Below are 24035 nucleotides of genomic sequence, written 5' to 3'. Positions count from 1 at the left end.
ATATTTATGTGCCTCTCTTCTAGTAAGATTTCGCAAAACGGTATTAAACGAAGCAAAGTTTGCTTTTGAATCGTGTTGACTAATCTAATGCAACATTTACCTCGACTGTGTCTGCAAAACTGATTTTCAGTATGATCATTGAGAGCCGCCCTAGACCACAAATAGCCGACAACTTGGGTAAATACTATTGAAATCGACGGGCTATGTTTATGAGGGACCTACGATATTAGGCAAAATGGAACAAAGTGGTAGGAACCATCAACAGGCTTCAGGTTGATCTCGGAGACATTTGAGGGGGAATAAATGCTATTCAATACAATGCGACTTACTTCTGAATAATTTTATTCATAGGATCTTGTTGGAAGAATGTGATGATCCAATGGTCACTCACTGAAGACACCAGGGCTTCACTTTGGGATGATATACATACCGAATTGGGGAGCATATTCCACTGTTATGTAACGTTATGTAACGTTTTTCCTACTGCTAGTTCCTTCAAGCCCCACGGGAAAGGAATAGTGTCGTCTGAACAGATGTTGCTTTCTAAAGCCACAAATAGCGCCTTTGTAAGCGTTGAAGCGGCTTTTTAAATAAAATAAATCCAGAGAATGGAACTTACTTCCGAGTAAGCACGGATAACAGTGTTTCACATTGCGCTTAAATACCTCCTGAAGAAATTCGCTTCAATTCTGCCCTCCCTGCTTGTCACCCGGTCTCTTTTTTCCAAAAGCACACGGAAAGTAATTAGTAATTAGCAAAGGACTTAAGACGTTTTTTCCCTGTTGCACAGCGGAACGATTCTTTCCTCGCCAGAGAGCCAGACGGCCTCTTTTAGAGGACGGACACCGTGTTTCTGGAATGAAGGTGGCAGCGGCTCCGGCGGCAAATTTAGTGGAAAGGTTGCCGCCATGGATGACCAGGGTTGCCCCCGATGCAAGACCACCAAATACAGGAACCCTTCCCTCAAGTTGATGGTCAACGTTTGCGGACACACGCTGTAAGTGTCTCTGGCTTGCAGAGGAAGGAGGCTTCGCTGTTAGGGCTTGGCGTCCCGAATAGAAACAGGATGGGAAAGCCTGTTTCAAAAGCTAAGGTGGCTCTAGAAGTTAAAGTCCTACACTCTGAGCACCTACTTTATTATCTGGACTAGAGATAATGGAGATAGGCTGTAGGGAGAGAAATGCACTTTGCAGGTGTTTAAAGGTGCCCTTGCTTACATGCTAGGAAACCAGGTCCTAAGCCCTAGATGAGTTTTAAACAATACAAAGGCTTTCGGAGGATTTCCGTGCAATAAAAATATTGAAAGTTCTCATGGTATTAAATGTAGTATTGTAATGGTGAGATGTTTGTGTTTTGTTTAAGACCAACCTTGACTATATTCATTTTTATTGGTGTACTGTATGAGATGTAAGTGTAGTTGCATGTTATAATAATCATATTTTTACTGTCCTTCTCTTTGATCTGATCTGAAGAATGTTTGTTTCTTTAGCAAAACACCCACTTTCCAGAGTGCTACTGTTTTTATGTAGGCATCATTTGAAGCCAAAGGAATGTGTGACTGAAGATAGATAGGGGTAGATAATTTCTAATAGGTGGCAAATATTTTTTTGCCTGCTGGATTTGAAAGGAGACATTGGTTGTGGAGTCCTTAGTGCTTTCTGAGGTTGGTTGGTTGCTACTTACAGATATTTAATGATTTGATCAGGTAACATCATCAGTGCTACTGAGCATGTGATTTGCTGCCTGTTTATATGCCGTGTTGGTGGAGTTGTGTTTTTCTCCTTGGTAGGTCTTTGATTAGGAAAACAGGATATTATACCTGCTTGACTGCTTGTCTTGTATTAATCCTTGTTTTCTGAGTATTGTTGCTGGGGAGGATATGTTTTGATCTTTTTGTTTTTAGATTTTTGAATTATCTCTTTTGTATGGCGTATAAATGTGGTTTACTTGAAGGATTGCACTTCTTTTTCTGAAATTTGTGTCAAGTCAATGTTTTTTTTACAATCAAAGATGCCAAATTATAGCATCCAGATACAGTAAATGGTTATCCAACCTCTGCTTGAACTCATTCAGTGATAAGCCTTGGATGTTATGTTGTTACGTTCTTAAGCCTTTGCTCCCAGTAAGTAACACAGTCCATGACCTGATGAGTTTCATCAGTAAATATTTTTCATTTCCAGATAGTAATGTGTTACAAACTCTAATGTCTTTTCACATTCTGATGGAGTGTAATTTCATATTCTCTCCGTTTAAATCTATTGGTCTCCTAAGTCCCTCTTTTTTTTTTACCTCTTAGATTCAGAATTGTTTTATCTGTCAGGGCCTAGAAACTGTTTCTGGGTTCCAGAAGTGCAGAATATCTTCTATGTTTCTTCACTCTGATTTTTACTCTAGAAGGGTTTTATGAATGGAAAAAACCTTTGTTCCTTCTTGGAATTAATATAAGGCTGTTCATTGTTCTGTTCCTTTGATTTTTTTTTTCTGCAAGGACTACAGTACTACAAATTTTCATATTTTTGATTATATATGAAAAATTGTTTTCAAGCTGGAGCACAAGCATAAGCATTACAGGTCATAACTGCAGGTTTCTCCTCCATTGATCTCTGTCTTTGTTTATTGGGGAAATTACAGTACTAGTAGAAAGTCTTTTTATTCTTGAGCTTGGGGAACACACAGAAGAACACAGCTGGAAAGAGTTGATAAGATGCTCAAAAAGAGAACAGTGAGAACCAGGCTGTCAATTTGACTAGAGTAATCCAGATGATCACTAGATAGCAAAGAGATATTGTTATTTAGCAGTTGTCCAGATTTATGAAGTCCAGTTTTGTGGAAAGCAAAGTCAGCATACGATTAATTTCATTGATGTAGTGCAACCAAGGATGGTTTGTCAAGTGAGTAGTGTTGTTTTAAGCTAGATTTCGTTAAATTTACTTTTCTCATATTTCCTGCCTTTAACTCTTTTGCTCAGTATTACACACTGTTTCCAGAGCCATGCATAAATTGCTTATCTTGAAAGAAAGTCATGTGATGGTATGTATGTATCTACATATCCATAGAGGAATAGAGCTGCAGTTGAAGTCATTTAAAAGGCAACCACACTGGCGAAGGTATTTAACTTTGTCGAATATAATGAGTGAAACTTTCTGGTAAATAATATGAATGAATGAACCTTTCTGTGAGAGCATTTACAGATTGGATCATGGAGGAAAGATTACTCACATTAAGTGAAAATATATTTTAAAATACAATCAAACATCCCTCCTACTTTTTTATCCTTTTTATTATATTAAAAACAGTGTTGCAATAATTTTCAAAATATAATTTTGAGTTATTAGATTTTTCTATTCTGTATCTCTTTGTTACTAACTTCTGGTGAATCCATATTTTTGAAGCACATAACCTGAATAGTTGGAAATTATTAAACCAGTTAAAAGTTTTTATGATGTTTAATGCGTGCATGTAGGAAGTTATTATTGAACTGAGATATTCTGCACTCTACTAAGATTCTAGAGTGATTGCTTTTGCTTTTACTGTATTTATGTAGTGCTATACATGATATTTTAAAAATGCAGCAAGACAGGTTCCTGTCTCAAGGAGTAGGAGTAATAAGAGGAGACCCCACCCCCCAGAGGAATAAAGTGGTTGACAAGGCTAAATAATTTCAGTTGCTTATGTTTAGGGTTTATTACAAGTTAGAAGACAATAGCTCATTGGTGAGCTAATTGCTCCTAGACCTGGGAAGTTACTCTGCAAAGAGGAATCACAGGTCATTGGTAGACATGCTGTTATATAGAAGGACTCATGTTTGATTTTTTTCCTGCTTTTATCTACCGTGTTTCTCATATAATAAGGCCAGGTCTTTTGTTTTTTTGAGCCCCGAAAAAATGGCTAGGCCGTCTTTTTTGGGGTGACTTAATTCCCCCCCCCTTGCATCTTAGGACGGGCGGCGACGGCTTGGATGTTGACCACGGCGTTGGTGGGGCACTTCGTATCGGGGTCAATGCAGGCAGCATCATATCTGGGTGTGCAACAAAAGTACTTCCTAATGGCAAGCCCCCCCCACCATTCCCCCCATTTTGCATGTTTTAATATAGGCCTTAATTTGGGGGGAGGGGCTTAATTTCATTTCATGCCTATAAAACATGCTGGGACTTCCTATTGGGGGAGGCCGTATTGTTGGAGAAACAGGGTTAAAGGATCAGGGAGTAAATGATTAGATCTCTGCCTGATTCTTGGACTATTGTTGCCAATAAATAATGCTAGGCTAGATAAAGAAAAAGTAACTTTATCCATCAGGGGCTGTTATGTAGAAACCTGTGAGTTCTGAACAATCAAGTTTTACTCTTGATTGCTTATTTATTCAGCCAATGTGTACTTTTTCAGTCGAACTTCAATATTAAAGATGGCTAAAAAAAAATCTTCAAATGCAAAGTACAACAAATACAAAAGCGTTTTAAATCCAGTGCTGTAAAGACTAACAGGTAAACAGGTCTGCTATTTTAAACATAGAGAAATTGGGAGATTGGGATTAAATGCATCACTTTAGGGATGTCTCTTTTTTGCTTGACAAATTGTATGTGTGTGTCTTCAAAAGGAGCTTTCCTGCAGATATTAATCTTTTCTTGAGTGTAAGCATGCCTGCCATACTTTGAGAAGGAAGAAAAAGTGTACTTCAACTATATCCCTTGAAGGTCAAACACCCTGCTAGCAAAAGCAGATACAGCACTATTGTTTTCAGCAAAGCTGTATCAGCTGCAAATATGATCCAGGGAGAGAGAGGGATGCAGTTTTTATGATGTACAGTTTTAAAAATAGAAAATTGGATTGCTTTTACATCTCCTTTAGCCCTCTATGGCTTCAGGTTAGGAAAAGGATTTCACACTACAGATATGTCTTAAATGCAGAATAGATATTTTTGGCCCACTATAATAGTGCTGCTGCCGGTGGGTACTTTTGCTGAGAGATCATCAAGGCCTGATTTTATTTTGTCTGATGAACTTGAGTGAAATTTTACAGCAGCAACTGATTAGGTTGAGATCTAAATTGGAATTTTTATTTCCAAAAACCCATCTTGGGAGCTTTTCAACTACAGTATATATATGTGTATGCAACCTTATTAACTCGCCTGGAATCTCTGTAATAGTATATAAATATAGTAGTCCTTGACTTATGACCACAATTGGGACCAGAACTTCTGTCTTAACTTCATATCAATAAAGGAGAATAGCTCAGGTTGAAAAGTTGCCTCACATTAAGGTATTTATATCCTTTTGTATTATGGTCATTGTAAAAAAACCCCCTAAAATAGAGTAGAATAGAACAGAACAGTTATTTATTGGCGTTAGGGTAATAATTGGTTTTCCCTTGTAAGGCTGTGACAGGTCAGGATGGGGTGGTACTCTTCCTTACCTGTTTAGGAGTGAGTCTGAACAAAAGGCTTATTAGCCTAGCTCCGCCCACTCTGGGTGACTCCTCCCCAGTTTATGCTCAGTCCTTAACGGACTAAAATGTGTGTGATTGCCTTGCCTGCCTTAGGAAAATTCCTTCCAAAAGCAGCCTTACTAGAATTTTTGTTTTCTTCTCCTACCTACAAAAAGCCTCCTTTTTGCCTTCCCAGTTTAAATTTGGCACTCTGCTGCACAGCTGATGGGTGGGAGCCGACAAACAGCTGAGGACTGCTCCGGGGATCCGGAGCAACCGGCAGGGTCCGCAGCAGCCATTTCCAGCCCTTTGGGGCGAAGATCAGGTTAGAAATCGGCCGGATGGCCAGAAAGTGAGAATGGAGGCTTCCGCCATTACTAGGAAACCACGGAGCCATTTTTTGGCACTCCGTGGTGAAGAGGAGATGATTTCTCACTGGATGGCCATTCTCTTCAGAGCTGTGGGGATTGTACAACCCCGCAGTGAAACAGCAGCTGCATGGATCCTGCAGCTGCCTTTTTGTTGAGTTTTGTGGCCGTTTTCTCTGCCTGGCAGAGCAGAGGTAATCAAGAAACAACTTGAAGCCCTTGCCACAGAGCCCAATCCTCTGGCCTCTGATCACAATGTGGGGCCTGAACTCACCAAGGCCCTTCAGGTCTCCACAGTTGATGCTCCGGTCACTGCTTTGGCCTCCTCCTCGTCTGCACCTTCAGACCCAGAGGAAGTCCTCAAGGTAGAAGAAAAGCGAGGGGAACAGTCACTACAGCGATCCCATTTGGCCACTGCCTGGGCTGTCAAGGCTTCTACAGCAACATCTTTCTTTACAAGAACCTCGCTCAAGTGGCTGAAGCAGCTGCGGGATAGAATTCCCTCATCGGATGTCTGTGCCCACCAAGACATCAACAAGGTCATGGCGGCTACAGAATTTACAGCAGATGCCACCCTGCATAGAGCCAGATTTGCCACGAAGGCCATTGCTTCCTTGGTGGCAGCCAGATGCTTGGGCTGGCTAAGCAACCGGCAAGCTGATGGCAGACGTAAATGGAAGTTGGCGTCTGTTCCAGTCCAAGGGGAGAAGCTCTTTGGTTAGGTCCTTCAGCCCCTTTTGACTGAGACCAAGGACAAACGAAAGATTCTTCCTTTGCTCCTAAAGAGGGTGGAACATTGGGCTGCTCCTTATTTCAAATGCTCTTAGTTCAGAGGAGATTCAACTTTCAGTTTTCACCGGCCGTCGAAAACTGCTAATAAATGTCAAGGACCTCCTCTTGATCGCTCAGACAAGGGCAGGCAGTAGTTTTCTTCTAAACGGCCCTTTCGAGGAGGAGGAAGTCGCCTGTATCGTCGCCAGCACTAGTGCTCTCTTTGTTCCCATTGTTGGTCATTTAGAGTGGTTTGTTGAACAATGGGAACGTATTCCTTCAGACACCTGGGTTCTATCCACCGTTAGATCGGGTCTTTCACTGGAATTCTACTCCACTCTTCTGAGGTTCTTTATCCCCTGCCCAGTATCTTGAGCTGGGAAGAGGAGTCTGATGGAGTCGGCCTTCCAGCATTTGCTGGACCTAAAGGCCATTCAGGAGGTTCCCCTCGACTTACAGGGGATGGAAGTCTACTCTAGAATTTTCGTTATTCCCAAGGCCTCGGGAAGGGGGTGGAGGACAATTCTCGATCTGAAACGACTCAATAAATGTGTTGTGTACAGGTGTTTTAAAATGCACACTCTTTGTTCCATCTTGGAAAGCGTTTGGCAGGGGGACTTCCTCACATCAATAGACTTGACAGAAGCCTGTTTACATGTCCCTATTTGTTGCTCCCTCAGGAGGTTTCTTAGGTTTTGTTATCAGGGGCTTCATTTCCAATACAGGGCTCTCCCCTTTGGGTCTGCCCCTAAGGCTTTTACCAAGATTCTAGCCCCCTTAGCAGCGCACCTTCGCACCTTGCGGTGCGTTTACAATGTTCCTTGGATGACATTGTAATCCTGTCTTCTTCCTGTCAACGGGCTCAGCAGGATCTGCAAGTCACAATTTCAGTTCTACAGGACCTGGGGTTTTCCATTAATAGGAAACAGAGCCATTTCTTGCCTATTACTTGCCTCCTTCATTTGGCAGCTATCATTGACACTAGGGTGTGATTAGGTGCATTCAGGGCAAGAGTTCTGTCCCTTTAGACCTTCTTTCTCAGCTTTTGGGTAAAATGATATCCTGTATTGGCATTGTTCCCTGGGCCAGGCTTCATGCCAGATCCTTACAGTGGTTTTTGCTTCCCTTCCAGAGGGCAGGATCCAGCCATTCCCCCAGGGAGGTAAAGTTGCTTAAGCAAGTTTTACTTTCCTTCCACTGATGGCTATCCAGAGCCATGTCCAAAGGGCAGTCTTTCAAGCTTGAGTCCTGCCTGGTCCTTACCACTGAAGCTTCCTTGTCTGGTTGGGGTGCCCATTTAGGTTCCCTCTGGGCTCAAGCGTTGTGGTCGCAACAGGAACAAGATTATTGCATCAGTTGTTTAGAGCTTAGAGCTGTTTGTTTGGCCCTGAGAAAGTTTCTCTCCCAGGTGTTGGGATCTAATGTTCTGGTTATGACTGACCATATGGCCACTAAGCCCACATTAATCGACAAGGAGGTACCAGGTCCCTTTCTCTTATGACAGAGGTGGAATCCCTGGTCAGGTGGGTGGAACGACATCTTCTGTCGATTAGAGCCGAGCATATTTCTGGTTCTGATAATATACATTATCAGATAATATGCAATATGCAGATTTGCTCAGTAGGACAACCATTGACCATACCATTCCCTATTTCAGCAAGTCTCCTTGAGTAGTGGATTTATTTGCCTCATCCCTTAATGCACAACTGCCCAGGTATTATATTAGGTATTTCTCCCAAGGAGCTGAAAGCACTACCACCTTACATTGCAGCTGGCCTTCTGGATTGCTCTGTGCCTTTCCACCTTTGCTACTAATCCCAGCGGTGATTCAAAAGCTCTTGTTAGAGCGGGCTGAAATCATAGTTGTGGCTCCTTTTGACCTCGCCGGCATTGGTTTGCTGATTAATGGGCCTTTCAGTGATCACCCCTTGGCAGATTCCTGAAGAGGATGTCTCTCTTCTCCAGGGGTCCCTGTCTCATCCAGAGCCCCAGTGGCTACACCTGACAGTTTAGCGATTGAGTGGGGCATCTTAAAAAATGCCCAGCTTTCCAACAAGGTTATTCAAACCATTCAGGCCTTCCAGGCGCCCTTCTACAATTCGCATTTATGAAGCTACTTGCAATCCTTCTCAACTTGGTGTGTTAAGTCCAACATCTCTCCTCTACAAGCTTCCGTGGCTGCAGGCTTGGGATTTTTACAGGTGGCTGGACAAGGGTCTTTCCCCCAATGCTCTCTGCAGGCAAGTTTCAGCCATCTCGTTGGTCTTTTCTTGTGGGAAGTTGGAATCTTTGGCTCAGCACCCTACGGTCCGTAGGTTCCTCAGAGGAGTGACCAACCTTTGCCCTCCTATGGTACACAGGTACCCCACTTGGGATCTGACCAAGGTTCTTCAGTTCCTCACAAAACGTTCCTTTGAGCCACTTCGACAATCCAGTCTTCATCTCCTTACTCTGAAAGTGGCTTTCCTAGTGGCAGCCACCTTGGCTAGGAGAGTTTCTGAGTTGGTGGCTCTCTCGGTTCTCCCTGACCTCTGCATTTTCCATCCTCATCGGGTGGTTTTAAGGTTGGACCTGGCCTTCATTCCAAAGGTCAGCACCTCTTTCCACAGGGCTCAGGAGCTGGTGCTTCCAGATTTCTGTCCTCATCTGGTACATGAGTTGGAAAAGACTTGGCACACCCTAGATATGCGCAGAGCTTTAAAAATTTACATTAAACATACTGCTGTTTTCCGCAGGATGGAGTCTCTGTTTTTGTCCATTCCAACCTTCCTCGTTGTGGGGTATGGTTTCTCCATCTATGGTGAGTAGATGGATCAAGGCATGCATAGCTTGAGCCTATTCCAACAGGTCCCTGCCAGTTCCCAGGGGCATTATGACCCATTCCACTTGCAGTGTGGCTACGACAGCGTCATTGGCTACACAGGCGTTGGTGGCTGCTAATTGGACTTCAACTTTGCCTTTCATCCGTCACTATTGCCTGGACTCCTTCGCTTCAGCGGATGCGGCATTTGGTAGACAGGTCGTCCAACAAGTCATTTTGGACCATGCCAGCCAGGACCAGTTTTAACCCTCCCGAGGACAACCCTGTTCCATCCTGACCTCTGCAGTCTTACAAGAGAAAATGGGCATTGTTTACCTGAACACCACTTTTCCTTGTAGACAAGACAGGTCAGCCCCACCCTAGGGGTAGGTTCCTTTCATGGGACCGTGTGGGGGACGGCTAATCTTCTTGTTTTTTCTTTCCTTTTTAGAGGCAATCCGGTCTGTCGCACTGACTTTGCAGAAATGGGAGGAGTCACCCAGAGTGGGTGGAGCTACGCTAATAAGCCTTTTGCACAGACTCGGCCCTAAACAGATAAGGAAGAGTACCACCCCATCCTGACCTGTCTTGCCTACAAGGAAAAGTGGCATTCTGCTGGAATTTCCTACAATTTTTTTCCTACATTATTTCTAATGTTAGTAAGAATTCCTACTACCACCCCCTAACATTCAGCTGGAATCTGCTTTTCTATAACTTAAGACAATTATTCTACAATATATGCTGGCTTTTTTGGAAGATAGAGGGAAAAAAATCTTGCTCTCTTGTATTTGATACCCTTTTAAATACAAGAAAATTGCTGTTGTGTCCTTCCTCTCCTTTAGACCAGGCCAGGGTTTTCAATTTTTTTTCATAAGCTTTCAGTTTCCTGATGGTTCTTGCCCTTCTTTGAAACTGTTCCAATGTTTCTGAATTGTTTTCAAAGCTCCACACCTGACCAAATGTTCAAGTTGTGGCCTGACTAATGCAGAATTAAGTGGAACAATCATTTATGATTTGGAAACTATGCTTTGCTTTTTATTCATCCTAAATTGCTTTTGCTTTTTTTTATAGCTCATCAAACTGCTGACTCACATTCAGTTTGTGATCAAGTGTTATTCTAAGGTTATACTTTTTTCATTTAAGACCACTGTTTTGTTTCCAAAGTCAGGAAATTTACTTTTGCTCTGTTTTATGTTTTTTCCCAACCTTTCTTTAATTTAATATTGCTTAGAATTTTTGTTTTGTTTTCTAAGGTATTGACTATTTTATATGAATAGCAGAATAGATAAGCATTCCATCTATTTTATCCAATTAATAGAATGATGGTGGTTACACATATTTATCTATTAGGGAATATCTCTCTTCCAAGTTAGTTTTGCCTCATCAATTATGAGCAATGATTTCCGGTCTGATTGTAAATAGAGTGATAACTTCTAATTCATGTTTCATGCTCAGTTTTTTAGTTTAGTTTCAGTGTGATCCCAGTCTGCCACTACAGAGCATTTTACAGCTTAGTACTTTATAGTGTATCTTATTTATATTCAACATAAACCTTGTATTAGAAGGTGAACTTAGATCAGTGCTTCATTGATCATAGAAAGGCTTTTCAATAATGTCAAACTATGGAATGCAATTATAAAAATGAGAAATCCACAACATCTAATAATCTTCATGTGAAATCTATATATAGGTCAGGAAGCCCCACTATGGACGAAACATGATGAAACAGACTGACTCCAGACTGACAGAGAAATTAGATGACTGCACACTTTCCCCTTATTTAATCATTCTATATGCTGAATATAAAGAGAAGCTGGATTGAAAGAACATAAGCATGATTTAAAACTGGAGGAAGAAAAATCAATTGCATTATGCTGATTACAGTACCCTGATAGCTGAAAATGCATAGGATCTCAAAGCTCTAGTAAGAAAAGTCAAAGAGCATAGTTTTTTTAAAAAAACAAGGAATAAAATTAATATAAAGATGACTTAATTAATAACAATAGCCTTAGATCAGGCTAATGACAAAGCTAATGCAACCTGTCTTATAATTGACAATGAAGATATCAAGGAGGTACTGTAGGTAGCTTCTGCCTTTTAGGGTAAACTATTGACAGTAAAAGAACAAGCAGACAAGAAATAGGAAGTGAGAGTTGAAATTTGAAGAACCATGAAAGCGTACTGACACTTTTGAATTTTGTTGGAGAATACTCCTGAGAATACTATGGACAGCCAAGAAAACAAATAATGCATTATTAAACAAATCAACCCAAAAAGTCTCACTCGAGACACAAATGTCCATATGTTCGCAGCCTTTATGTAACTTACTAAGGAAGTTCAAGAAATGAGATAGTTGGCAAAATTATTGCATAGTTCTGGTTATCTCTGTATTGTTTTCATGGTATTTATAAATCAGCTAGGTCATGATGTTATCTGAAAACTTTGGCTTTGAAATTGTTTTTTGAGGAAGGAGACAAGGATAAAATTAAGTTGTCCTTCAAATATCTGTCACTCCATCTTCATCCTCTAAAGATAATACATAAAGGCTTGGCCAGGTCCTCAGCAAATTCCTTTAGCAGCCTGAGATTTGAATAATCTGGGTCTGGAAATTTAAACACATTGAAAATAAATAGATATTCCCTAGATAAATTTCTATCTGTCTAAAACTTCAGTTTTGTCTTTTTGTTTTACTTGGCACACTTGCCTATTGGAACAAACGTTTTTTCATCAGCAAAGACTGACCCAAAATTGAATAGGAATTGAATAGTTTTTTTCTTGCTGCTGCCTGCATTTTTGAAATCCTGATTGAGCATCTGCTATATTGATTCATTTCCTTTTCTTTGCTTTTGATCATACCTAAATAAGCACTTTTTTGTTTTTCTTATTGAGCAATATAATTACATTGTATGCATTAGTTTTTTTCTGACATCATCTTTATAATCCTGGCCTATCTATCTCTTTTATTCCTTAGTGATCTATTTTAGTGCCTTTTGTTGTCATAACTTCTCTAACCTTTTGTGCAATCCCATTCATTGTGCAGCTCTCTTCCATTTTTTTTCTCCTTGTTGGAATTATTTGCCTTGGTCCTTTTAGTATCTCCTTTTTTGGGAATTCCAACTCATCATAAACTCCTTTTCTCACTAGCTTCTCCTGCCATTCAGTCTCATCTAAATTATTTAGTATGTTGAAAATATATTTTAAAATGTTACTGCTTAAATTTTCCTGAAAATCAGTCTTCTACATTTCTTTACTCAGAAAAAAAGTGTCAGTGAGACAAATCAGAAATTTCCTGGAAGTACCATGCTCAGCAGGAAGTTGCTTCACAACAGTTGTTTGGGGTAATTAAAGATCTATAATTTGCCTTTAGAAATGTCCATATCATTCGTTGCCGAGTGTTGGTTGATACTAGGGACAGTGTTAGTTTCCATTTGTTAACATTTTAAATCTACATTCTTGGTATAGTGCCACCAAAGTTTTTACTTGGATTTCTGAGTATGTTTGATTATATTTAACATACAAAATAATAAAAATAATATATTAAACAAGCAAATTTTCATCCCTTTCTATTGCTTCTGTTGCTGTTTTACAGATTTAATCTTTTAGCTTCTGTATTCCAATAATGGGAGCAATCACATCAGTTCTCATCAACGCTGCCACGAGAGTCCAGGAACGGGTTAAGCTCCTCCTTCTGACATCATAGAGCTAAGTCTGCCACTATAAAAAGCCAGCCCTTGGCTGGCCTGACCATCTTTTGGCTCAGCTTCTTGTCTGAGAGCTAGTCTTTGGAAGAAGTGCTTTTAAAGCTGGAAGAAAGTTCGAAAATCACAGGAGACAGCAAAAATTATAAAATCCAGCTCTTGTGGATCCGGTAGAGTTCTGTCTACAGGAGAGCGGGAATCCACTCTCCTGTAGCGCCGAGGCTTTGGCGCTGCCTCACAAAGGGTTACGGATCCAGGGAGTGTTCAGAGGAGCCTCCCATGCAGCCCCACTGATTGCGCAACTTGTTGCTGCCTCTGGCCAAGCCACTTCACAGCTGACTCCGGAGCTCCGTTCCTGCCGCTTCTCAGCTGTTTCGGCTTAATTCGATTGCTTGGGGCCTGGTAAGAGCCGAAAGAGCAAAGGAGGTGGTGAGGCCATCCCAGTGCCACGCCACGTGGTGGGCAGCCATTTTGGAATTGCCGGGTGGCCATTTTGTTTTGGGGGAAAGTGCTTCCCCAATGCCTCACAGTCTCCTGACTCACCTGGCCTATGCAACAAGCAGCACCTCCGTGGGGGAAGCTCACAGCACCCTTGGTGCCTGCTCTGTTAGTAACATGGAGAGGGAAGTCCCCCAGCCGGGCCCCAAAGGATTGGAAAACATCCGAGACTCCCAAGCCTCTTTGAGGAAGAAAAGAAGGCAAAGAGGCCATTCTGCCAACAGAGAGGCTGCTGCAAAAATCAGAGCCAAGGCCCTAGCTCCCAGAAAGTCTTCAAAATTGGAGCTTAGGGCTGAAAAGAGAAGGCATGCTGCACTAGAAAAGCAGTTTGCAAAGACTTTGGCACAGATGCAGCAACAGGCTCCCAAATGACCATTTCCAGTACCGGGCACTACCCTTCGGTCTCTCGTTGGCCCCAAGGGTCTTCATGAAAATCTTGGCAGCATTGGCAGCTTCACTTCGAACCATATCAGTGAGGGTCCAATGCTACCTGAACGACATACTCATCCAGTCACAGTCGATCCACTTGGCCCATCGTGACCTTCACATCACATTGCAGAGTCCTTGGGACCACGGGTTCTTGATCAACCTAAGGAAAAGCCATCTTTCCCTGATGACCAGGGTGCTTCACCTCAATGAGATACGTTACTCTGCAAGGTATTTCTCTCCCTGGATCGTGAGGAGACTCTTCACCACTCCATCCTCTGGATTCGATGGCAGAGCAGCATTCCGTTGTGTCTACTGTCCCAACTCCTGGGAAAGATGATTTCCAGCATTGGAATCGTCCCGTGGGCCCATCTCCATGCCAGGGAACTCCAAGGGTTCTTGCTCCCTTTTCAACAGGCAGGAACCAGCCATTTGGCCAAAAGAGTGAAGGTTCCTTCTCAGGTCCTTCGGTCCTTCGCATGATGGCAGTCCCAGGCCCTAGAAAGGAACCAGACAGGATCTGGCTCACCAGAGATGCCAGTCTCCACAGCTGGGGAGCCCATCTGGCAGGAGAAATAGCCCAAGGGTGTTCGTCTCAGGCAGAGAGGACATGCCCCATAAACTGGCTGGAGCTCAGGGCTTCCTAGCCCTGAAACACTTCCGGAACAGGGTAGCTGGTTGCCATGTGTTAGTCATGACGGACAATGTGGCCGTAAAGGCCAATGTCAACAGGCAAGGTGGGACCAGGTCCAGGGCCTTGATGAGAGAGATAGAGTACTTGGGGAGATGGGGGGAGAGACACCTCCTTTCCATCAGGGCAGACCATATTTCGGGGGTCGACAATGTCCAGGCCAACTGGCTGAGTCGATCCACAGTTGACCAGACAGAGTAGAGTCTCCACCCTTCTCTGTTTTGGGACTTGTCTCGCCGATTCAGTCTTCCAATCATAGATCTCTTTGCCACCCCTCAGAATGCTCAGGTGGGCAGGTTCTTCACCAGGTTTCCGACCCAGGGAGTGGAGGGGACCAATGTGCTTTGGAGAGCCTGGTCTCCGGGTCTCCTCTACACCTTTCCTCCTCTCCCTATTATTCCGGCTGTAATTCAGGAGTTGTTGGAGGAAAAGGCAGAGCTAATTCTCCTGGCGCCCTATTGGCCCAGGAGACCCTGGTTCGCAGATGTAGTGAGCCTGTCTGTGGCCCAGCCATGGAGGATCCCGGCCAACAGGATCTCCCTGCATCAAGGGGCATTACTTCACCTGACCCCCTAGTGGTTCAGCTTAAGTGCTTGGTGCTTGAGCGGCAATTCATGAGGGCTTCCAACTTACTGGACAGGGTGATTGACACCATACAAGCTTCCCAAAAGATGTCTACCTCATACATCTACGATGCAACTTGGAAGGTCTTCTGCTCCTGGTGTATTCCTTTGGCCTGGGACCCCTCTTCTGCTTCTGTGGCGGAGGTGTTAATGTTCCTACAAGATGGCCTAGATAAGGGACTTGCCTCTAACACACTTTGCCGCCAGGTAGCAGCTCTCTACTCTGTTCTATCCTGGGAAGGATATGCTTCCTTATCCCATAACCCTTCGGTGCGCAGGTCCCCAAGGGGGGCAGCTAACCTTTGGCTTCCTGTGGTACATAGGTTTCCCACTTGGGATTTACCAAAAGTTTTACAGGCTCTCATGAGGTCCTCTTTTGAGCCCCTCAGATCTGGATCTTTACAAATGTTGTCCCTCAAGGTAGTATTTTAGTGACCATTACCTTGGCCAGGAGAGTGTCCAACTTAGTGGCACTGGGACCTGTGTTTTTTCCATCAGAACAGGGTAGTTCTTAGGTTAGACCCTAATGTTTGTCCCTAAGATAAACACTTGGTTTCACTGGGCTCAAGACGTTATGTTATCAGACTTCTGTCCCAGGCCATAACATGAATTAGAACACAAGTGGCATATGATGGATGTGAGGCAGGCCCTCCAAATTTGCATCAAATGGATGGCGGCTTTTTGAAAATCTGAAGCTATGTTTCATCCCTCCACCTTGGGGAAGGTGACTTCATCAACAATTGGTAGGTGGATTAGAGCTTGTATATCCAAGGCATACCAAACTTTGTCCATGCCAGTCCCCAGACAAGTCATGGCCCACTCCACTAGGAGTGCGGCTACATCTGCCGCCTGGTCTACTCAAGTGTCGCTGGAGGAGATCTGCAGAGCAGCTACCTGGGCTTTGCCTTCGCTGTTTATACTGCATTATCGCCTGGACTCATTTGCTTCAGCCCAGGCATTGTTTGGACAGAGGGTACTTCAGCAAGTGGTTCCTCAGTTGGAGTGACTGACCCAGACGTGAGCCCTCCCATGGACATGCAGGCTTTGGTATGTCCCATTCCTGGACTTTCGTGGCAGTGTTGAGAGAATGGGTGTTGGTGTAGCTACCTGAGAATGTCCTTTCTGTCTATACTGCAAGAGAGTCCAGCCCCACCCTATATGTCTGGTTATGATGGTTGGGGAGGGGTGAAATTAATTTCTTGTTTATCTTCCAGAGACACGTTACGTTTGTCAAATATCCTTGCCTAAAAGATGGGCAGGCCAGCCAAGGGCTGGCTTTTTATAGTGGCGGACTCAGCTCTATGACGTCAGAAGGAGGAGCTTAACGCATTCCTTGACTCTCTTGCAGCGTAGATAGAAAGGGCATTCTCAGGTAACTACACCAACGCCCATTCTATATCTACAAACGGATAGATATTTGTCTATCTGTAGTGATTTGTTGTTTATCTTGTTTATCATACAGAAATGAAGGCAACAAATGTAATGAATGTTCTTTCTGTTTTTTTTTAATTTAGTGGTTTAATTGTGTCCATTACAGACTTATACTCCCATACCTTTCTACAGCACGGCTGTCAAACTTGTGTCATATTGCCGTCATGTGATGTTTTGCAAAGTTTTTCCCATTCTCAGCACTGGGGTGGGCATGCGGCCTGTGCGTGATGCATTCGGTCCGCAGACCACCAGTTTGACACCCTTGTTCTGCAGCGATTGTCTGTATTGCCTGTATTTTTAGCTCCAATATCCTCTGTATTGAAGTTACTTCATTGGATCACATTATTTACTATTTCTTGTGAGATATATAACCACTCTTATGTCAGCAATCCATCATACAAACCGTGGCCTCAGAATTGAAATCTTGACAATCAATACCATTTCTGAAGCCAGGTATTCTTCTATCCCTTTCCAGTTTTCTCTCCTAGGTAAGAAGATGGATGGGAATACCACTTGACTCACTCTATTTTTAAGTTTCTTTCCTAGAACTTCAGTACTGTATCTATAATCATATTGATGGTTATAGTTACTTTTGACCTTATTCTTCGTCCTTAGATGGATTAGTAGGAAATTATAATTGACAAAAGATTTCATGTTTTAAGTCTTTAAATTAGTTCTGCCATATTTTTACTCTGTGCTCCTGTAAAATAGCATGCTTAATAAGACACTATGTACCAACAATTATAGTAGTAAATCACCAACAATTATAATTCTTTTTGTTTTCTTTTAAGAGTACAGGTGTATCCTCTCTGCCCTTTGGAGATTTCTTGTCTCTTATCCAGCTTTTTTCTTTCTTTTCCCCTTCCCTGAGGTTATAGATTTTCTTTTGTAAAGATCTGAAAGTTGTTCTTGAGTTTCAGAGGTGCTGACTGTTTCATAGTGTATGGCATCTTCTTTGTCTTCATTATAGGCATAATCGTCATTTGTAAGATTCTCTCCTCTGCTGTATGTTGAAGGTTCAATCTTTGTACTTTCTCTTCAAGTATTGCTACAGGCCTATGCCTAAAACTTACTAAGTAAGAAGGAAGAAAGTTTCAGAAAATGTTTCTTTATTTCTTAGGGAAATGGATTTGCATTAATATCCCCCCCACCCCATCCTTAGTAAAGATAGAAGAAAAGAAATTGTTTCTGTAAAGTTCAAAGTTCAAGTTCAAAGATCAATGCCTTTATTTTCATTGTACATCTTGTATACAGCGAAATTGGTTTAGTCTCTACTGGTGCATTCCATACAAGAATGCAAGACAACATGAATAATATGAATAATACAACATGAATAATATGAATAAAGCATGGGAGTTAAACTCGATCACGTCATACAAATTATCGTGACATATTGTGACCTTTTTGCCTTTGTGGAGCCAGGCTGGGTATGGCCTGCGCATGACCCATCTGGCCCACGGGCTGCCAGTTTGACACCCCTGTAAAGTATTCAGTCTCCATGTTTTGAAAGCCTTGCTAGGGCTGTAATGAAATACATGTCATGTATATTTATCCTTTTGTTTTTCTTTTGGTTCCTTCATTTGAGGAAGACGAAAGTGCAAACAATGAAATCCTGTGTTCATCACAGTTTATTTGTAGAGGCGGTAAGGAGTTTAAAGCAGCCATTTAGTAGACAAAAATATTGTCTCATTTCCAGAGAGATAAACTTGAGGTGGGGGCGACCTCAAACTATGGATACATTTGTTTTGTCATCCTTATTAAGACATTTTAATTAAAAATACCTCAAGTAGTCCTCGCTTATTGACCACTTGTTTAGTGATTGTTTGAAGTTGCTACTGTACTGAACTAATGGCACTTATGACTGATCCTTGAAGTTCCAGCAGTAGCATCACTTTCACAGTCTGCAATTGTAATCTGGGCACTTGCCATTTAGTTCACAGTTAATGATGGGTGCAGCACTCTGTGGTCATGTGATCATTTCCTGCCAGCTTCCCATGAGCAAAGTCTGTGCGGAAACAGGCAGGGAATCTTGCAAGTTGCTCAGATAATATCTCCCACATGGCAGCTGCCACTCCTGGAACCGAAAATGCTTGCATGTGCCACTGTAGCTATTGATGCACCCTGCTTCCCTCACAGCAGCCACTTATCTGCCAGCTGGCCTGTTTGTGAATGGCCTGAAACCTACAATTTCCTGGTAGTTTCCTCACTGATTGGTTGTTGGAAGCTGGCGGGAAGTTGTGAGAAGGTCCTTCATTGCTTAGTAATACACAGTTCTCACTTAATGAGGTCAGTGGGGACTGCTGTGACATCAGACCACGAATGCATCGTTTAGTGATGGAAATTCTAGTCCCAATTACAATATTAAGCAAGAACTACATCTAAATGAATAATATTGGAGAACTGTTTTTATATAGTGCTTAATGTGTTAGATTAGAAATCGAGAGATTGTGACTTCTGGTTTTTCATTAGACATGAAAGTTAGGGTAGTTAACTTTGGACTAGTTGCTTTCTCTCAGCTCAACCCACCTCACAGGGTTTTGTTGTGGGGAAAAAATAGAGAGCATATTGTGTATCACCTTGAGTTGAACAAATACAGTAAAGGCAGTATATATCTAATGGAAAACAAAATAAAACAAACATGATATACAGTAGCTCTAAAATAATAAAAACTCTATAATAATTAGTATTGTGAGAGATAAGTTATGGTTGATGTTACCAAAATAAGGAAAATATTGCAAAAGGGATCTCACATCCCTCCTTCAGTTTTTCCTTCAGTGCCTCAATATAGCAGATGCATATTCTTTTCATTACACTACCATAATTTTAGTGAGAGGACCTGCTTTGTTTCTTTGTAAAAGTCTCTTTGAACTAATTGTGAGTGTTATGAAGTTGATTAATGATAATTAAAAGTCAGGAAAGATTCTTTGTGTTATCTACACTTAAAATAACTCTGATTTTCATGATCAGAGGAATGTACAATATCTGTAGAAAGGATTAGAGGCTTAATTTTGTTAGTGAAATATTTATGCCATATAGTTGTGATATAGAATTGGTTGCTATTCTTAGTATATCTTTAGTTGTGTCCTTAGGCAATCTATACCCATTACTTTAGTTATGGGCTGTTTAGGAAAAGTGTTAAAATATGACTTTAATGAAACTGATGTGAATCATTTTGAATCTGTATCAGTGTGTTTATGTATGTAGACATGACAGAACGTATGAAATTTCTTTCATGTTTGTGGCTTTTTATTTTCAAAATGTTGTGTACGGAAAGTACTATTATTCTTGGCTTTACTTCAATTGCAGAAAGATAATTTTGTCAAGTGATAACTTTATGTTTTGCACTTAAACTCCTTGAGTAATTGTTACTAGACTATGTGTGAACATGTGTATGTGTATTGTTAATATGTGTACATGTGTATGTGCGTACGCATGCACACACATGTGTACCAGGATCAAAAGCCCATGTATGTTCATTTATTTAAAACATAAGACATAAGAATTTATTTGTCATTACACTCGCAAGCGGGTGCAACGAAATGAGGTGCTCTTCCACAAGTAAAACTGGACAACACCATTGAAAGAAAAATAAAATTAAACACAACAGACCATACAATAATCTCTATACAATTTAAAAATTACTCTCAGCCATTAAATTCCACAAAAATCTTATGACCCTGCATTCAAACTCAAAACTGCACTTGGATAAAAACTGTTCTTAAATCTAGTCGTCCTTGTTCTTAATACCCTGAATCTCCTTCTTGATGGTAATAGTTCAAAGAGCTGATGTCCCGGATGAGAGGAGTCATTCAATATATTAAATATCTTCCTCTTACATCTATTCCTATACCGTTCTTCCAAAGAGGGGAGTGAGCAGCCAATGATGTTTTGGGCCATCTTAATCACCCTCTGAATTGCCTTTTTCTCTGCCACTGTGCAGCTCGAGAACCATACACAGAGACAATAGGATAATATACTCTCAATTGAACTCCGATAGAAGGTAGTCAGTAGACTCTCAGCCAGTTGTTGTTTCCTAAGAATCCTTAGTAAATACATTTGGTATTATATGTCTTAATAAACTCAGTGGGGTTACTTCTGAATAAAAACATACAGAGTTGTATGGTTATATCAATTTTCATAGCTAAGATAGAGCATTTTGAAGGCTTTTATTTTTTTAGCCTGTCTTTCTATATTGCTAATCTGATTGTTTTGTAGATATATTTAAGGCCTTTGACAACCAATGGTAGGTTAATTTGTAATATTCTGTATTATTTATCCCTTCAAAAAGTTAGGAGAGATTTATTATTAATGAAGTATAACAAATAAATTTTTAAAAAATCAGTGATACTACATATAAAACTATATTATAGGGGTTAAAGTAAGCTAAGTACAAGGGGAAAGGAAGAAACTGAGGATCCATGTAATGTTACTAGAAAATTAATATTGTTCCACTTATCTTTTAGAATATAAAGGCATTTTAAATTTGATAAAGAATATATATCTTGCATCCCTTCCTTAATGTCAAGAGTGTAGATTTTTTTTTTTTGTATTTATGATGATATTCTTCTCAGTTTTGTTTCCTGACTTTTCTGAACTGAGTCCTAATTCTTCAGCAGGATAAGTGCATTGAGTTGACTATATAATCACAATTAAGCTAGCTTGTAATGTTCTTGAAAGTTCCCCACTCAATAGGAATAGCTTGGAAATGGAGCAGATGGATTTCTACAACTTCACCCTGCATGAGTACAATCAATAATAATAATACAACAGTGCCATGTTTAAGACTAAATCTGTGATTTTGTGCATGCAAAGATGTGGCCCCAGTGGTCTGACACACTGTTTGGGAGAGCATGTGTGTAGAAAGAATAGTTGAATAAAACATGTTTCTTGTTAAATGAATACAATTCGCGTATTGTTCTTTGAAAAGGCCAAATATATTTGATGATGGGAAAAAAGTGAGAAAGTGCTTTGCTGGTAGAATTAAAAAAAAATAAACCTTTCTTTCTTTCTTAAAAAGTTAAGACCAAATATGAAAGAATTTATTATTGAAAATTTAATGACATTTCCATCAATATTGAACAGCATCTCTGTATTTTGCAATGATTTATTTATATTTAATGAGTCTGCAGTTTTATACTTTTAGGTAAAAGGAATAACTTACATATTGCCTTGACTTATGTGTTTACAAAAAGCATGCATGCCCTTTTGCCTGTAATTTGGTTTTTTTAAAAAACAAATCTAATGGTAGCTTTTTTTAAAAAAAATACACTTATCAAAATTCTTGGCTTGGGTAATTACTTGTTATAAATTCAAGTTATCACTATGTTTCATCAGACCAGTATTGGCTTGATGTAGTATTTAAGAGTTTATAGTCTGAGTAGTTTGCCTGTGTGTGTGTGTGTGTGTGTGTGTGTGTGTGTGTGTCTGTGTCTGTGTCTCTCTCTCTCTCTCTCTCTCTCTCTGTGTGTGTGTGTGTATAAAAGAGAGCACTTTTATCTAAGAATAGGACAAGCTTAGAAAATAATAGTTTTCATAAGATCTTGAAGCAAATCTTATGGATATAAAATTCCATGCTCATTTTGAGCAGGAGACAAACAGAATGCCTACTAGCAATGTGTTTTCTTACTATTACTCATGCCGAATAACATTGCTGAAGATTGGGAGATGTGAATTCCTGAATTTAAATAAAAAAATGTGGCTCAATTTGCATAGTCTTGTCTTGCTAATTGATAACTTAACAAGAGTGAATGATAAGAGCTTGTTTGGGCAGACTTTGAAATTTTATTAGGTTGCAGCTTTATATACATTATATACATTTAGGAAATTTAGATAGTCCTCAACTTTTTAGTGATCATTCAAAGTTATGATGGCACTGAAGAAAGTGACTTATGATTGGCTCGCACCTATGACAATTGTAGCATTCTGCAATCACGTGATTGCCTTTTACAACCTTTCCAGCCTGCTTTGACAAGCAAAGTCAATGGGGAAGCCAGCAGGAAAGGTTGCGCCTTACAGTCACGTGATGTCTCACTTAATGACTGCACCTTTTCATGATGAATTTCTAGTCCCAGTTGTGGTTGTAAGTTCAAGGGTTATCTTTTAGCTTCAATGAAATCAGTGATGTTATTTTTAAGAGAAAAGTATGGACTGTTCATGATATATTTCATACCTGGCTTACTAGAATATCTTAGAGCAGCGGTCGCCAACTGGTGGGCTGTGAGAAAATTTTGGTGGGCCACAGAGAAATCTCACCCCAAGAGCACCCCCCAAAAGCAATTAATCCAGGCTGCACAGAAACACAAGGCTACGCCGCCCACATGACCTGCGGGAACCCTCCCCTGACCATATCTTACCCGGCAAATTTGCCTCCTAAATTGCTATTTTTCCTTTTTTTCCCCTACCATCAGCTGTTCTGCTGTGCCGGGAGATTTAGAAGTAGGAAATTGTTGGATTTTTTGCTTTCTAGCTAGGCTTTAGATCTTTAGCTCTGCTTTTAAGCACAGCTGAACCTCCCTTAGGACTGAAGGCTCTATTATTCAGTGCAGACTCACGGCAAGCAAATTTTATGTGACAGACTGAGCTAGCCGATAGCAGATAGATAGATCTCTGAATGAATCTGTGATTTTGTGAGCAACTCAATCTGCCTGCCTGCTTTGCCTGATTTTGGATAAAAGTGGCTCTTTTTTATAAAAAATTCAATATTTATATAAACATTTATAATATTTACATACATGCCATGCCCAGCCAGTCACATGACCACCAAGCCACACCCACAAATTAGGCCACACCTACAGAACCAGTTAGTAGTCCGTGGGATTTAAAATTATGACCCTGTCTTAGAGTGCTAATTACAGGTGGTCCTCAAGTTACAACAGTTTGTTTAGTGAGTGTTCAAAGTTACAATAGCATTGAAAAAAGAGACTTATGATCGATCGCTTTTTACACTTAGAACCATTGCAGCATCCCCATTGTCACGTGATCAAAATTCAGCTTGGCATATGACTCATATTTATGACAGATACAGTGTCCCGGGGTCAACTGATCCTCTTTTTGCGACCTTCTGACAAGCAAAGACAATGGGGAAGCCGGATTCACTTAACAAAAGTATTGCTAACTTAACAACTGCAGTGATTCACTTACCAACTGCAGGAAGAAAAGTTGTAAAATAAGGCAAAACTCACTTAACAAGTATCTTGCTTAGCAACAGAAATTTGGGGCTCAATTATGAGAACTACCTGTATTTCTTTCCCTATTCTGTCTCCGATAAGTATCTGTCCCAGGGTTGATTTGACAGGGTTGATGCACTCA

The 24035-nt window shown here is 40.9% G+C and overlaps 1 protein-coding gene across 2 annotated transcripts in view; it reads left to right on the top strand.

Moving 5' to 3' along the window:
- Window positions 1-818: 818 nt before the first annotated feature.
- MNAT1 (MNAT1 component of CDK activating kinase) overlaps window positions 819-24035 on the top strand; it is a 110633-nt gene continuing 87416 nt past the window's right edge. Inside the window, exon 1 of one of the 2 annotated variants that reach the window (XM_087922331.1) lies at window positions 819-997. In XM_087922331.1, coding sequence (XP_087778457.1) covers window positions 909-997 — 89 coding nt within the window. In that variant the 5' untranslated portion in view covers window positions 819-908. The remainder of the gene's footprint in view (window positions 998-24035) is intronic. The other variant, XM_026698646.2, reaches the window with a different exon arrangement.

The sequence above is a fragment of the Pseudonaja textilis genome, chromosome 1 (genome assembly GCF_049901715.1).
Source record: "Pseudonaja textilis isolate UNSWEBS1 chromosome 1, rPseTex1.2, whole genome shotgun sequence".
In the NCBI taxonomy this organism is placed as follows: Eukaryota; Metazoa; Chordata; class Lepidosauria; order Squamata; family Elapidae; genus Pseudonaja; species Pseudonaja textilis.
Note: the sequence above shows the minus strand (reverse complement) of the source record. Positions and strands in the feature narration are given on the sequence as shown.